Source organism: Lates calcarifer, linkage group LG16_LG22, assembly GCF_001640805.2.
Source record: "Lates calcarifer isolate ASB-BC8 linkage group LG16_LG22, TLL_Latcal_v3, whole genome shotgun sequence".
NCBI classification, from domain to species: Eukaryota; Metazoa; Chordata; class Actinopteri; family Centropomidae; genus Lates; species Lates calcarifer.
In genome coordinates, this window is record NC_066848.1 from 4,976,749 (window position 1) to 4,994,465 (window position 17,717).

A 17,717-nucleotide genomic window follows, 5' to 3' on the forward strand; every position below is an offset into this window, starting at 1 on the left:
AAATACTGAGCTTGAATTTCAAAATTCAGCAAGTGCTACGACAACCTGCATTCTGTACTGCATCCAGTCTAATATTACTTCAGCAGATAGCTACTAACTCAAATAGCAAGAACTGAATAATTTTTATGCATTAAAGGGGATTATCTTCCTGCCATTCACAAAGACAAAGCCATTCATCACAACGTTACCCTCCTGCCCGCCCGTACACTCCCCTTAACTGCTGCATTGTAGCCCAGGGATCCCCCAGTAGTCCCAAGAGGGGGCCACCGGAGCCCCGCAGCTCTGATTAGAGCCCTGGCAAGCTCTGATGCTCAGCCTCAGCTTAGAAGTGTGGTTATGTAAGAGACAGGACCTCCTGCCTTGTATGAGGCCAGAGAGCCGTCTATTTCTGCACCTGCAGAGAGGGTGAGGACAGGACGGCAGGGAGAGTGGCGCACTAGAAAGCCTCCCCCACGGGACGCCTTCTATCCTCCCACATCCTGTTTGCACAGACGTATAGATGACGCACTGAGGGGTCGAGTGGCCCTCGTTTTTTGTTTTTTTTTCTGTGTGTATGTGTGTGAAGTCCCTTCTATCCAACTCTAGGGCACTGCTGCGGGCGCTGACACCTGGCCTCATATGAGTGTGATGGTGTAGAGCTGACAAAAGGTGTGAACACAGAGGATCTACTCTTTCCCATAACTTTCCTGCCAACTCACGTGGCGAGTGCACATGCAGCGAAATATTCATATTTTTTCTCATTAACTATCTATTTGTTTTGAACCTCAACACTCGCAGAACCTGACCTTTTCTGGATAACACAAATATTAACATCAAAAGCGTCACTACTGTGCTACATCTCAAAGTCTGCACAGGAGGTATGTGAACGATTTCGTGCCTTTTATATTTTTCAAGCCAATGAGACAAAGTCACAAAGGTGCTGTTCTAAAGAAAGTCAAGAACAAGGACAAACAAAACAGTTGTCTAAGTGTGTGTAGTTCATTTGCATCTTAATTAAGCACACTAGGACATTTTTGCCGTTATTGAAGGACAGTATTGAGTTCTGTGCTGTTCTTGAATTAGTTCAAACATAGTGTCCATTCCTGAGTATGAACTCAATTAGTCAGTAATGTTAGCTTTGGAAATTAGGGGGCAGAGTAATATAAAAAATATGTGTGAAACTGTAAGGTGAAGCTTCATGTAACGTGGCACAAAAATATATACACATAAAATTAAGCAAAAAACCTACCCTGCTGACTTCTTTAGCTGATGTGTCATCTGTAAAGAGAAAAATCACACACAATAAAAATTAGATTCTATTTTAAGATCTGATCTGATCTTCTTGACAGGTGGATGAAAGAATCAAAACTTAAGACTTTTTCTTTGCCATGCCATCTTAGCTAGTCAGCTAGTTTCAAAGGAAGTAGATCGCTTACAGCAAGACAATAAAACCTTTTAAAGACAAAATAGAAAATAAATGTAAAAATTCACAAGCAATTAAACACATCCTTCTGTAGTCAGGAATTTTGCCATCGCCATTGCTCTGGTATGACAAGCAGCAGCTTTTCTTCAGTAACTACCAGTCTGCACACATCAGAACTCTTCTACTGAGCACAATACTTTATTAATGGTAAATGCCAAGTCTGTGTAACGATGGAAAAGTGAAGACCGTCATTGCAGAAAAAGGGTAAACACATCCACCCATTTGTCTGCATTAAAAAGCTGAAAACTATTGTGAGTGAGCAACACAGAAATCTGGCCTGGATGTTTGAAGGTTGGGTGTATACTCTGCAGTGGATTTGTACAACATTGGACTACAAAGACACAGTACTACAAGCAGCAAGTAAGCTAAACCATATGTTGTCCTAACAACAGTAGTCAGGTAAATGGTAAATGAGTTAATGTATTAAATACGCAGGATTCTAAACATTAATACACATTATGTATAAGTTATGAATGAATATTTCATCTACTTTTGATGCCGGGAGACATTTGCTTAAATTATGTTCCTTTTAAAACAGAATTAAGAGAGGTATTAATTTAACTTGACAAGTGCAAAATTTTGTGGCCTCGAGTGCAAATTCCTGGTGTGATTTCAGACTGTTGGAGAGACAGAAGACATACGACTATTGTCTTTGGATGTAGACAATGAAGTATGTGATAATAATGAAAGCTTCAGCCAATCATAACAGTTTCTGGACTTATAGTCTGGGAGTGGGTCTGGGAGTGCTACTTGGGATGAAAATAAAACCAGGCATTCACACAGCTCAAGCAGTTCTTCATTACACATGGGTCAACAGCACACGAGAACAGTAACTGCTCAGATCTCTTTGATAACTTTTCATGTGATCAAACCATGCAAAAAGCCGGGCAGATTTTAGAAGCATCTACCGAAGTGCTGACTCGAGTTGGTCCTCTTTTGAAACAAACCTCTTTGTACATGTGAAGACAGAAATTACAGCCAGCTACATTGTTTGTTGTTTTAAACATTCCTCCAGTGTGCTATGAGTTTCCTAACTTAGCCATGAGAGCTATTTTAGAGTGAACCCCTGGCCGGGAATGACGTCAATCAGAGGACAGAGAGATGCATTTGAAAAAGACTTCAAACCCCTTTGAAAAAAAGGAAAAATACAACTTTTGTCAGAGACCAAGAGTATCTGGACATCGACCCCTGAACAACAAATTTTACAGCATTGTCTGTCAGAGAGTTGTCTGCGTTTGTTTCGAACACATAGTCATGTATCCACTGATTATTGTACTGAATTCAGCTTAACAAGAAAGACAGAAGGACGGAGAGAAAGAAAGAAAACAACCTAGTCATGCCCTTAATTCTCCCCATGAACTGTGTGCAACAGGAAACACCATTTACAGTTAATATAGATGACAGACAAATTACAGTTACATTATCAATTTGATTTGTATAGAGTATGATGTAATGTGGTCTATGATGTAGTGTAGTGAATGATATCTGATGCTTGAGACAGAGGTCTGTGTAAATAAACCTGGTTTAACTATAAGATGAAGAAAAAAACTATACAAAAACATACCAGGAAATGTTATGCTCTTTCCACGTTTGGACTGTTACTCCAGATTATTTAATTTATAGTGTATAGTATGTACAGTGTGTCAGTGTCTGTGGTGCTTGATAACAAAAGCAATGTGAGCAGATGTCCTAGTAACTGCGAGCTATCAGCAGTACTGAAAGATTTTTTTTCCTTCCATGACCTGAACTCTCAGCTCTCAGGTCTCCGTCACCCACTTGGATGTTGCAGGGACAGGCAGCAGTGCCACCCCAACCTTTCACTCCTCATATGCAGGAGGAGCACTCGGGGGAGAGGAGGAAGAGGATAGGTCAGGACTTAAAGTTAAAAACCAAATGCAAGAAGAAAAAAACACTCAGGTAAACAGGTACAGAAACTACAGAAAAAATTCTAACATGCTGTCATTATAGTATATAAGTTAGATTTTGGGCTTTTTTACAGAGGGAGGTGGTTTTCACAACCCTGCCTGTTGGTGTGGTTGCTGGTTCTCACCAACACGTCATTGCCACCTAACACTGTTGTAAAGTGTTGCAGAGCCAATGGCTCCAGCAACACTGATATGACCTGGCATGGCCAACAAATCATATCAGTAAAAAGAATGGTGATGATATGACCAAACGTTGTTATCTTGTTATTAAAATTCTTTGTGTAAAATTAAATGATTCTAAAACCAAACTGGTAATTTAAACTCTTGTTTTACACACAGAAAAGCACATGTTTTCCATAAATCACATATTGCACAAATACTATTATTAATATTTAAACTCTATCACTCAAAAATACATAAGAACCTCCCTATACCCAGAGGTATTCCCCTAGTCAGGCCTTGTGGGTTCCCCCAATACTCAAAGTCCCTCTTGGAGGAAATGGTCACCAGGCAGTGTTTGTGGCGTTGCAGGTCCAATTACAGCCTGGCAAACCACCTCTGCCGGCATCTCAAGTGCAGCAGTCCCAGTGGAACCACAGGTTGAGCGCTGACTATTGTGTCCTCTGACACTGAAAATATCTCAGAGGCCAAAAAATAACAGGAAGCTCTTGTATTTGCAAGCAATACCCTGTAAGGTAAATCTGTAAATACAGAAACTTCCTGTGCCAGAGATACAAAAACAAGTGCCCTTTAAATCTGGTATGCTGAACTAGTTGCCTGGTTGGACAAGTTCCAGCAGTTTCTTTTAAGCGAACAGGCACATATTCAGCAGGTGGACTCTCGTATTCATGGTTTTCCTACAAACCAGAAAAAAACATAACTTGAAAATACTGCATTGTATGTTTGTATGAGTAAGCAAATGTGTGGTGTGCTCCCTTTCACAGCCAGCACTTTAACATAAAATAGACTATATAAAACTGACACTGTGTCTGTCCCACTTTGCAACAATATCATCTTTGTTTCATCAGGTATGTGTCAGGGGATTAATACTCATGATACACCTACCCCTGGGGCTGAGAGGGAAGGAATGTGTACACGGGTGTGTGTGTATGTTTTATCACCATATGATGTGGTCAGCCACCAGCACAGGGACAGAGACCAGTAGCCTGTTCTAATGCCACCCCATATTTTCAGAGACCTGCTGTGCTTTTAGTAAACACAGAAGGAGAGGGCCGACATGTTCTTAGAAAATGTACTGCCAGCTCACCGAACACTAAACACAACTGTCTAGCAAACCCAGCAGAGGTTGAACAGACCTCTTCTAGTAACTTTATCATTCCCTTCAAACTTTTCCTGAACCTGAACAGCCTCAGTCAAAAGGTTTTTCAGGTGTGCAGAGCTGAGATGTACAGCTTTAAATCTGCAGGTATCAGTTCTGAATACATGTTACTCTGCCTTGCAAACCAGTGCTCTGAAGATTATGATTATAAGGTCAACATGTGCAGTACTGTTCATCCAGTACATACAGTACACATCCTGTTTCTGTTTATGGCTACAATCCTACACAAAATGTTAATAACAACATGCTTTGTTTACAGACTGAGTGGGCTGTATGGTTATTGCAGTTAGTCATTATTCACAATTTAATGTTTTTTATGCATACTATTGGAATTCTTTTTGTTCTGTTGTGGTACATTGGTTGTTTGTATTGCTCAAGAGCAAGAATTTGAATGTGCATCTTGCACCAATGTAACAGTTAAAACAGAGGAGCAGCTATAGCTTGAAAGAGAAACCCCTCTCACAGGCCATTTTTGGAAAAACAAATGGATCAGAGTGACATCAGACAGGAGAAAACCCTCTCCTGAGACTGGATCTGAAATTTTATTCCAGTTCCATCACCACTATAACAGCAAGATGGTGAAAGCCTTTTCACACCACACAAGAGTATCTGTGTGAAACCTTTTCATATATTGATTTCATGGTGTGTAATGAAACCAAACAAAAAACACAGGACAACCATTAGTTGTTGTGGAATTCTTCCTGGGTTCTACTGCTGTTACTTTGATAAATACTTGATCATTTGATGAAGTGATAAACTGATAACATATTGTCATAAATATTGCACAGAAAAAAGTGAAGAACACTTTAAATGGTTTAAGGTAAAGTACATAATAAGAATTTTAAAAAATGTTAAGGCTAAATAATCTGGATTATAATTTTGCTATAATCATACAGATTTATAAGTCTTTCTGATGATTTCTCAAAACCAAATAAGAGACACAACTCTTTATCCAGGTATGTGCACAATACAGTTCACATATAAGCACAAAGGTCTCTGGTCAACTGTTTGATGAGATGTGGTGATAAATGATTTGAAGAAGCACCCAGAAGACATCAGTAACCCTGAGCTGAGGCCTTTCACCCAGGAAAAATCCCTCAGTCAACTGGGTCTACTGTGCACGATACCTGATGGGTGCTTTATTGATCTGCCGCCACAGATACACAGTCTCCCACAGGACGGTCAGCTAGCAGTGACTCAGCGGTCAATATGTGTCGACCTAGTGCTCGTCCTGCATCGACCTGCTCCATGGAAGATGTGCAGCTGCCAAAAGCAGCAGTGTTCCTCTTCTTCTCAGCCATGCTCTCTGCTCTCTTCACCTACACACCCATCTTCCACTGGCTTTTTTTTTTTTTTTACTATTAATACTATCTATAAATATCTTTTAAATAGAAACTGAGATCCTAATGAGACTAATTTACAGTATATACAGCATATACAGTCATTTGAAACCACACTTCTTTTTAAGCCGTTTTTAAGCCGTTTTAAGCTGCACCCACTAAGCACTGCATAGGGGGCCTCCTTCTCCCCTCTGATAAAAAGCCCTGCAGGTGAGACAGCTCTCTTATCACAGTGGTGGGGTGGTGAGTTTCTGCTACACAAGCCAATCTTTGTCTACTTGCGACTACCGTCCAAACACATCTGAGAAACAGTATCAGCTGCTTAACAGCTTGGCCCAACTCTTGCCCTCTGGAGTCCAGGCCAGAAAGAGACTGGAGACTTCACATCTTCCATAAAGTCCACTAATTCTAATCAGACAGGCAGTCCTGTTTGTCAGGGATATTCAACATTGTGAATGATGTTCTCATCATGAATACTGACAGATTTTGTTCACATTGGTGGTGAAGTGAGTAGTCGACAGAAAATTTGGTTCTTATCAGCCGAAAATTTCAATCATCTTTTTGCAGCCTCTCAAATGTGAGCTATGATGTGCGCTATGGAAACATGAAATGGTCATTTTTCACTAACACTCACATTTTAGCAATTAAATTAATAATCTGAAAAATGTTCCAGTCCAAATTCAGATATAATTTAATTTTGACAGATTATACCGGATCTGAACTGGAAATGAGGGAAATGAGGAAATATATGATGAGGATATGAACAAAATACAGAAGTGGTAAAAACTCCAGTGACAAAAATGCAAAAAAATAGCATGTGCACTGTTAATATCAGAGCAAACATGCTGCAGACTATCCTTTACTTGTGCGAGCAGAAATTTCAGAGCTAAAAAGCGTTGTGCAGACCTGACTGAACGACAGTTGTTATATATACACTGTGTGTCTGTGTGTGAGTGTGTGTGCATTGCAGAAGGCACAGATGAGTAACGAGGGGCCACTGGATGGGAGCAGCGGAGGGTTTGGGATTTATTAATTACCCCACAGCAGCGTGTGGTGTGAAGTAAACATTGCAGTGGGACAGTGGTCAAGAGAGGTGTGATGGTTGAAATGACATCAGCAGGGATTCTGAGAAATCGTGTTCTGCTCACTATGTATAGTGACAGGCTGCTGTAAGATTGATCTGCTCTGTAACTTTTAGGACAGACCGAGATCTCACTTGAAAGCTGAAGCCTCATCTTGATACATAAATACAAGCACTAAACAACAAGAAAAAAGCAGCAAGAAAAAGACACAAAAAACTCTAATTCAGTTATGATGACAAGGCACATTTTTAATATTACCACACTGCAATAACAAATGTGCAAATGCAAAGGGCTTTTTCTGGAATTACAGGCTGTAACACAACCTTTGCAAAAACACACACTCACACACGGATGAGTGTACGTGTACAGACAAACTGATTTATGTAATCCAATGTTGTCCATCACATGATAAGTGAGAACGGGACTGGCTGCAGGGATGGCTTCCAGGAAGCAGTGGTTATCAGTGACGATCACATGATGACAGGTTGTGCTGCTGTTGCACTCATAAAAAGAATTTTAAAAAATCTGATCTCTAAAAAAGTTTCACTACAAAAATGGACATTAAATACATACATGTGTCAAATATATCTGCAAGTCAAATTCCAGCCATCATCCCAACACAGTGACCATTCAGCCTGTGTGATGAACCAGAAATTAGACAGTGCTTGTCATTTGAGTGGATACAGCCACTGAAAGAGAGATGCTGAGAGGCTTCAGAGTGGTGCCCAAGTGTCTGCTCACAGTGGTCTAACAGAGGAAGTGGACTCAGAGTGATACTACTGACGTGATGTAAAGATCAACCCAGAGAGAGACATGAGGCATAATGAGAGAGCTGTCAGGCTGATTACTGATGTTTTCACTGTGGGCCTGGTCGCCTCTCGCACAGCTCAAGAGCCCAACTGCACCGAGCTAGGGGCTGAATATTGTTCAATACCGGCACTTTGTAATGTATTTTAACAATGTGGTTAACTAAGCAAGTGTGAGTCTCAGGTGGTCAAGACAGAATACACATGCAAAGTCATTTCCATAATATTTTACATGAGAATCAAAACTTTTTTAAATAAACGGATGACACTCAAAGTATTTGTAGACTACAAGGATATAAACAATGTTTTATTTAAATAAAAAGTAGTTTTTATAAATTGAATATAAATATAACCTTGTTTATTTAGAATAAATCCCAGAGGGGTAACTCCCATATCACTGTCTGACTTAATGGACAATTTAACTCGCTCCCCCAAAAATGGATCAAAACGGATACATCTACTACTTCTCCCTTGTCAAAACCTGGTGCTGTTATTATACACAATACAGCTTGACTGCTGACAGTTCAATTGAATATTTGGGTGTTGCAGCAAGGAGCCTGGAACTCCTCACCTCATGCAGAGATGAGGTGCGGGTACACTCCCAAATCTAACACAATTAAAATCTAAGAAATAGGAACGTCTTGGTGGTCCCCACATCTCTCTCCCCTATTATCTTTCTAATATGGTCAGTGATTCACTGACAGGAATTTTTGGAGAGAAATATATAGTATGCAGGGGGCAAATTCTGAAAATTAGCAAAATAAAGTTTCTCTTCGTTTAAACACAGTAGAAGATACAGTATGTCCCTGAAAAAAGATTTTGCTTCTGTTTCAGTTCAGTAACTTTCTGTTGCCAAAATAAAGCCTGCCTCTGGTCCTCCACTGTATTTCCTCATCCAACAAATTGATACGGGCAACCATCTAACCAGGAGCTTTACACATATTAGGGGACCAGTAATTTTGTTTGTATGACTGTTGACCACTTTGAAAAGCATGTCCTAGCACTCTAGACAGTTTTTTCTGTCTTCCGGGCAGTCAGTGGTTAGCATGCTTTACTGGACAACATGAGAATCGACTTTGAAATTTGAAACCTGTTTTTGAAACGTGTGATCCATCATAATGAACGTCATGTCTGCTTTAGTTTTTTTGTCAAACTTATGTTACGAATGTGCACTAATGCAGCACATAATTTTCAAATCAATCAGCACTTCTATCTGGTTTTCTGTACAATGATAACTTTGACTATGTTCGCTGTGATTGGCTGCCTGATTAAAGCAGGTTTCAAGTACCTGCAAGCTGATTTTCCTACTACACAGATATAAATGGAAACCAGTGGCTGAATAGAAGTGAGGTTAACACTAAGAAAAAATCTTACAGACTAAAACATGCTTTGAAAAAACAGCCAGCAGTCATGGTAAGTATGTGTAATTTCTAGTAAACAAAATGGTTCTTTATATTGTTGAGCATGGGAAAAAACATGACCTTTGCACTGTGGGAATTTAGTTTCATGACTCATGATAACTGAAAACCAATCAAACACAAGCAAAGAAACAAACACATGAGCCTAAATTCTTTTGCTCTGTGAGTTTTGTCAATCAGTGTTCTGCCTTGCACAGGCTTCATCTGCTCTGACCTGAACTACATGGGAGAAATTAGTTATTCCCACTTGGCGCCAACAAGAATGATTAGGGCCTCTGTTTCTACCTGTCAACCTAAACACACACAGACACACGTATATACTGTACACAGGAGACTGTTTCAAATTGCAGGATCAGACCTGAGAGACCAAAGTCTCTGCACGGCAGCAATAAACACTACTGTCTGCAGACCTCATGTAGAAAGCAGCTCCAAAATGTGACAAATCCATCCTCCGCCAGCTTCCCCCTTCACTGCAACACACCCACACCCTGAGCCAGCACAGCCCCTCACCACCACCACCACCATCCCCGCCCCTCCCCTGGGCCCCCCTTCAGCCGGCTGCATGTCTCTGGAGGTCGCCTCTGACGTCAGCAGCTCGACTGGGCAGAGTGCCAGCCCTGTGGGCCCTTGATGGATGCGGTTGGTCTGAGAAACAGTCCGCTGTGTGTGGAGTGCACGGCACAGACTCAGCTCGGCCCGCTCAAACACATCTAATGACCCGAAAACACCCAACAAGCCCATTCCCTCTCCCTTTCGTCTGTCTATCACACACACTGACGATTAAAGGAAACATATGTGAAGATGAGTGATTTGTACTGCAAATGGCCGGGATAATAAATGGAACCCGCAGAGGCACACTCTGTCTCGGCTCCAGTTATCCTTTGGTCTTTAAGAGAAAAGGTTTTAGTTTTTCAGCGCAATAAAAGCAAGAGATTGACGTGGCTGCAGATATTCAGGGCAGCCTGTATTTGTGGTTGACTAGTCAGGAACTCGTATGGGATTATGTGAGCTAAAAAGTACAAACATTTAGCCAAATCAAAATATTACAGAAATTACAACTCTGCGTCAATACACTGAAATCCCCTGATCCAATCATTATGTCACACTGATCCAGAGAGCTGCAGTATTTGTGTGTTTCCATGTTTGTCCCTGTGTGTGTGTGTATGTGTGCATGCGTGGGAGTGGGTATACCTGCAGGCCTGCTGCTGGTCTTCCTCTTCAGCCATCTGTCCAACGTCTCTGCACTCACACTCTCCAACACAAAGTCATCCAGCATCTGCGGGTGCAGCGAGAGGTAGGCCTTCACTTTTTCATCTGTCAAGCCTGAAGAGAACAGAAACAAAACGCCTTTTAGTTCATGCACTACACAACTTTATCCATGACTAAGCAAAACGTAAAAAAAAGAGACTCTGGGAGATGTTGCACAAAATCATGGAAATTGTAGAAAAGTGTGGAGGAGAGAAATATAAGATATAAGAGGATGGAAATAATGTCTCACTCTGGCCCACAGTGTTCCCGACAGCCACCCAAACAAATCCACAGGCTAGAAACAGCAGAAGGTCATCTCTCTTTCTCTTTACTGTGAGGTGAGCTCGGCAGCAGTGCCTATTTTCTGGCTAAAGCTCTCAGATAGCCAGGCTAGCTCACTTATGTTTACTGTAAAGCTGTGTCTCCAGGGACTGGAGCCCCCAACAGAGGTAGCAGGATAAAGGAGGACTCGATTGTGCTTAATAGGCAATTAGGTTCTTGAGAGCTCGCTAAGTGCTGCTGTTTACTGTCTTTGTTGTCAGGGAAAAAAGCCATTTGCCAGACCATCGTTGAGGGAAAGTTGTTTTTAATATACCCGCTGGCGTCTGAGAGGCCGTCATGATGCACTAGGAAACCATCATGTTTAGGTCACTCACGCAAATGGAGCGTGTGTCTAAAACAAAGACTTGTAACTGTCTACATTCAGCCATGAGACGTCATCTCATCACGGGGACTGTGAACTTAGCACTTACATACAATGCAACCAAAAGTAATAATTCCTGAAAAGGAAAACAAATCTTATGGCAGTGCTGCATTTACATGTTACCATATGGTACACAGTAATTGTATGCGTCAGATAACAGTAGAAAAGACGGCCGTTGTATTCAGACAGCCCTGATCATTTTTATACTGCTCTCTCACGAAATGTCTGGTTATCAGCAGCATCTGTGTAGACTCCCTTGAAGTATGAATCACAGGAGGACATGCAGCTGGAAAGCATGTGTTCTGCCGTCAGACACACACACACACACGGCATGAAAATATTACTAAGTGGGTCGTCTGTCTGAAATCCTGTATGATATCAGGGTAGTGAATGGCTACAGACACTTGTGGACAACAGAATAGTACGTGAAGGGTGGCACACACTCGACTGTTGTGCCAGATGACAAAATAAGACCAGATGCAGGAGATAGAAGCATCCACTTCAGCTGCAGGTAACCTGTTGTATGTCAGTAAAAAGTGTTTAAAACTTTCATTTTAGGAAGAATCTTTACATGGTTGAATTTAATTTAATTTTAGAATCAAAGTGCTCCTGACTCTGGTAAACAGTCTTGGCAGCTACCTACGACCTTTGATTTATTCCCCCAGAACAGATCATTTGATCTTCGGTTACGATGGATCATCTGCTCAGTGTGTGTGTGTGGGTTAAGCAGGCTTGTGGTTGCAGGCAAATAAGGCAAACAGAGGTGGGGGTACGTTTGGGGGGTGGAGGACGCTGCGGTCTGACGCTGTCCAGACACGAGACACAGCTCTTCAGGAGCGGAACGCCTCACGAGACTCCCAGCCAGCTCTGACGCACATCGGCAGAATACGGCTTAATAAATGAGAGAAAGTTAAGGAGGGGGGTGAAGGGAGCTGCAGGGGACAGAAAGACACACAGAGAGGAGTAAAAATGGGAGCACTGCAAAAGACCCTTACAACTTTGTCCTATTTGACACACAAAGAAGGCACTGTGATTAGTGACACCACAAAAAAAGAAAAAACAAAGAGGCTGTATGAATTTATGAATACAAGTTTTGTGTTGATGGGCTCTGAAAATGATTTAGCAATCATATGTGTGCACATGAACAAAAATAGTCAAATGTCCTATTTCCAACGGGCAAAAACAGACAGCAGTGATAAGAATTTTGCAGTGGGTATATAGTGGTTAATAAAATGGAGTCCTGGGTACATCCCTGTGCTTGAAATTATTAATCCACACCAGCAAAAACTGTGATAAGTTTCTGAAGCAAGCCATGGCTCTCCAGAACAGCTACTGTTTATTTCTGATGCTTAACTCAACCCATAATCTAAATGGACTAAATGGCAATGGTAATGGTATGACTAAAAATAATGTTTTACTGACATCATAAAGAGAGGGGAGCACAATACAGTATATCTGTCAGCTAATCAGTATAAGTTAAGTGTTTTAATCAAACATTTTTCAAACTAGAGTAAATAGTGCATTTGTTGGGGACTATTTTCGGCTGTGGATTAATACACATTTGTTGCACTAGTGATTAGGCAGCAAGACAGTGTTTCTGGGGAGTGACTCAAAATAAAGTACAGTGCCTGTGTTCATTGTAATGACAAAACATGCTACCCAGTGTGGCTCAATGCATTTATTAGTGTTTGATCAACAATGGTGCTCTGCTGCACAGGGCAATAACCTATATCAGACTATCACCACACTTATCCTTTAAAACTATCTTATCTTGATGGTGTAATTGAATGCTTATGGGGAAGACATATGACAATGTAATACAAGATCATGATGCATTAACGGAAGACAGCGCACATGACAGGAAAGCCTTCAAGGGTTGACTTCCTCAAAATGTAAGACCAAAGATATTTGAAAATGTCAAATCAAAATTACACAACTTTGACATTTTGTTGAAAGAATTTAAACATTTCTTTCAGTGAATGACTAATGAAGACGTGCCTGTATCTACTCAAAGCATCACAGTTAGTTCAGGTAAACTTCGGTGGTAGCATCCAGACACATTAAATGTTTTAACCTGTATCAGGTCAGAAATCTGTGTTTATTGGAAAAAGTTAAAAATGTAAATATCGTCAATCTCTATTAAAGCACTCTGGAAAAAGAAGCCAGAGGAATGACTGGTTTGACCCGACAGCCACTATATTACAGCAGGATGGTGATTGATAGCACTTTTTTTCTGAACATTCCTGCTACTTTCGGCCGACCTTAAAGGCTTTCCCTTTGATTCCCTCTGAAGTCTTTAGAGCCGCAGCTCAACCTAATGTGACCACAGTGACACTCAGAGCTGTGGGATGCGTCAGTGTCCCGCATCTGCAACTACGGCGGGTAATCAAAGGTGTAGCCAGATCTGTCCCACATGCTGTGGTCCAGAATGGTTAACCCCATTGGGAACCACATGTGCTCACTCAATCAGGAGAGAGAGAAAGAGAGAGAGACAGTTTGCTGTGGTAGAAGCAATGGCTTGGTCATTGGTTTGACCAGAGTTTTTCTTTTATTTTGTCAAACCTCAGTGAAATTTTCCTTCCCACTGGGGCCAACCATATACTGTATGGGCCAACGCTGCTGAAGACAATGGCGTCATCAAGATAAGCACAAAATGCTTTTCATGTGAGTCTAATAGGCATAATGATAGAGAAACATGTTTGACACGTCGAACACAAACCAAAATAACAACGTCAAAGAATTCTAAATCCTCATCTAACAGGTTCTTTTTAGATCTGTCATATTAAGTCTTGATCCAGTTCTAGTTATAGAGCTAGTTATTTCAAGTGGTTCCAAACTAGGGTCAGACTCCCTCAACTGGGGCGCAAGATATGATATGGGGGTCTTTCCTCTCATTTTTTGAGAAATATTATGCCACTGACACTACCTTTTTGTGGGGGGTCACAAACAAAAACACTTGGGTTAAGTTTAGTTTAATGTAAGATACTGATTTACTGTAGAGTAGTAGAGTGGAAGTGCAGCATAAAATAAAAACACTCAAGTAAAGTAAGTAATTTGACACTGTGCATAAATACAGTGCTTGAGTAAATGTACTCATTTACTCCCCACCTCTGTGCTTAAATGAGTTTTAGTCAAATTAAGTTGCTTGTTCAGACAAATGTATAGGCGGGAAGTAGTTTGTTGTGCAGCATGTTCATGAGTGTTGGCAGAGATTTTGGTGCCTGACTCAGACTTGGGCTTCCTGTGTAAAAACTGAAGCCTGAGTTCATTCAGTGAGGTATTGTTGCATAACACTTATCTTGACTATAGCACACCACACCCTGGGACCGGGAAGGGGAGGCCAAACTAGTCTCCGTCTGTCTGGGTCTATCAATATGAACACGCTCCTGTTTGACGGGGAATGTGCTCACAGACAATTTGGGTGACCAGTTTGTAGTATTAATATGGAAATTCAGGCATCAAAACATCCAGAGCTTTAAATTAGTGAATTTTTGGGAGTTCCAATTCAATTTTATGAGCATTTTTTATTAAGGAAATCAATTAGGCATGCTCTGATTTTATATGGAAAAGTAAATGGCTTGTAGAGATGCTGTTAACTGTTAAGTAATTCACTCCATCGTATAATAAAATGTACTGTGAGTACATTTTTTTCATGCTCTGTATTAGCATAGCAGCTTTAAAGTACTGAAGCAAGCACCTGACACAGAGTCAGTTATGATGAGTCGTCATAAAAAGACATTTTGCAGGTTGACGTTTATCAATGGCACACAAGAGGAAAAGCCTCAGAGGAAGCTTCTTTAGAGAATAGGAAGAGAAAAGGAACCCCCATGAAGCAAGGCCTCATTTCTCTCTCTGTCCTTACTGTGACATTTACATTTTGTTTGATTTAAGCTTGCACAGCCTTTCTCTGCCACTGATTTGAAGCAACACCACGCTTCACGTCATCCCTTCAGTCTTCATCTGAGAGCTAAGGCACGGAGAGGATGATTGCAGCAGATATCTTCGACCACTGATCAGCTTCTTCTTTTACTTCTTTTTAACACAAAGGATTTTATTTTAAAATCCTAATTTCTCAACATGAGTGTCAGGAATGAGAGAAAAACTCACCCACGTATAATAAGATATGCTTCTTACCCAAAGCAATCCAATCAGGATCTCACTGAGGTGAAATGGTAATTTTTCTATCATCGATTTTTATATTATTGATTAGTCAAATTAGTTTTTTGATTCACTGAATGATCATTTTGTCTATAAAATGGCAGAAAATAGTGGAAAGATGGTCGTCAGATGGTTTGATTTTAAACCTCCAGTGGTTAAGCTTTTCACCTTGTGGCAATGATGTACAGATGTACACCATGACATCATTGTTGGGCGTGGTTACAGGGGCAACGGAGCACTCATCAGTGATGTCAGGTATAGTCAGACTAGTGTTACTCTTTAAACATTTACAGTCATGGATGACCAAAACTGTTGTCACTGGAGCACAAAATGACTCTGTTTGTGGCAGCTCTGAAATTCATGTTGCAATCTATAACATTTTTGTGTCATTTTTTCATATACTGCAGCAGTGTTTGTGATTTTCAGCTGAAGTAACAGAAGTAAAAGACGTCCATGCTAACCATAATTACTCATATGTCATTATATCTAATAAAAATTATATTCAAAAAATTTAGAGCAGCGGTGTGATGTGAGCGGTTTATGAGCTAACCACAAGGATAAACATCTTTCGTCTTTCTAACGTTCCGTAAATACGATGGCTCCTTTGAGGTGTGAGGACACAGATGATTAAGTTTAAGGTAGGAAATGGTTTGGTAGGTGACGCTTGTTTGGCGCAACAGACATTACACAACATGGGTGTGCAGGCTGTTTAACATGGCAGCTCAGCTGAGAGAAAGTTGATGAGGCATTGACTCAGTTGGCAGGATAGTGGTTACTGTGGCTGAGGATGAGGTGTGACTTAATTAGACCAGGAGTATACATTTGAGTTACCAATATTTTAGGCGCATCAGGGTTAGAAATGGATAAGTTTGCAAGACAGATTTTTTTTCCTGAAATACTGCAAATTCTTAAAAGAAAGTATTGCTTTAACCGAAACAATAAGTTCACACACACAGATAGAGGAACATTTCAAGAGCTGTTAACTGCAAGAACCAGCTCCACCCATCTCCATCACTCATCTGTACTTCCTATGAAGCAGTTAACTATCTGTGTGTCAGAGGAGAACGTGTCTTCAGTGCTCTTGTCAGACGATGTCGAGCGGCAATGTCAACAGCAGAGGCTGACTCCAGCAGTGACGATGTTTAGTGAGCAAGATGTTCCTCCTCTGCAACACATAGATGAAAAATGCACATGAGAGAAAAAGGGAAAAGACCACTTCTCTAGAAGCGCACTCCTTCTGGCAGGGAGTCAAGGGCAAGCTGCCAAGGTACTACTTTTCACTCTCCTGACATGAAGCTGAGGCAGGAAAGGGGGTGGGGGTTGCTGCGGGGTGCGTGCGTCAGCAGGTCCGCCTGGGACTCCCTTGCCAGGAGGTGGGAAGAGCATGTGGTTCTTATCTTATCTATGGGAGGGCTGAAGTGCAGCGTCCAAGACTGACATTCGGTGAGCGGCAAAGAGGAAAAAAGAGCAAACACTGAAGATGAAAATGACTCCTCTTCCACTGTTCACCTCATTTATTCATTGAGCCTGTGTCCGTGAAGCTGGCTGTGTGTGTCACAGGTGAACACTACACACATATACACACCCCCCACATTCCACAACAGCCAAGGGTGAGGTGACCAGTGTGGCTAAATCAATACACCAGTCAGTGAAAAGGTGTCAAAATAAGAAAACGCTGTTTCACCGTGGACTTTTACTGCAGGCCCATCACTTCCAGAGACACACCCCCACATGGCAAAAACAAACACCACTGCACAAACATGCAAGATCACACCTCTCTCTAACACACAAACACACACACACACAGATTTCCATGGAAATGTAATTTGCATTATTTCCACTTCCATGGTCCAGGTCATTAGACGTAAAGGGTAGGGGCTATAAATGGCAAACTGAGATGTAGATAAGGCATGTCCCTTGATTCACAGCTGAATGGTGTGGTCAAAGACACACTGCAGGTCAACCCTCAACTCAAGACTCAAAACTTTCTTGTGCATTTCCCTTACTGAGAGGAAACGGCACGACAGCCAGAGGTGGAAGATCACACAGCCAATAACGCCGCTGATAATGAGCCTCAACTGAGTCACAGCCTCAGATCCCGCCCACCCCTCCCGAGCCACATCAGTAATCAAGGGTCATGTTCCCCGCTCCACATCTGGACTGATGCTGAACTCTGCAGCCGCTCTGCAGAGGGGGCCAATTGGGACTCCAATAATGAGAACCACAGATCCTTGCG

General features: G+C 41.4%; 1 protein-coding gene across 5 annotated transcripts in view; it reads right to left on the reverse strand.

The window, feature by feature from the left end:
• Positions 1-17,717, reverse strand: part of pde10a (phosphodiesterase 10A) — a 52,695-nt gene that overhangs the window by 13,401 nt on the left and 21,577 nt on the right. For all 5 annotated transcript variants that reach the window (XM_018660097.2, XM_018660096.2, XM_018660100.2 and 2 more), the window contains 2 exons: positions 10,564-10,695; positions 1,229-1,257 (listed from right to left, as the gene is read on the reverse strand). In XM_018660097.2, coding sequence (XP_018515613.1) covers positions 1,229-1,257; positions 10,564-10,695 — 161 coding nt within the window. The remainder of the gene's footprint in view (positions 1-1,228; positions 1,258-10,563; positions 10,696-17,717) is intronic.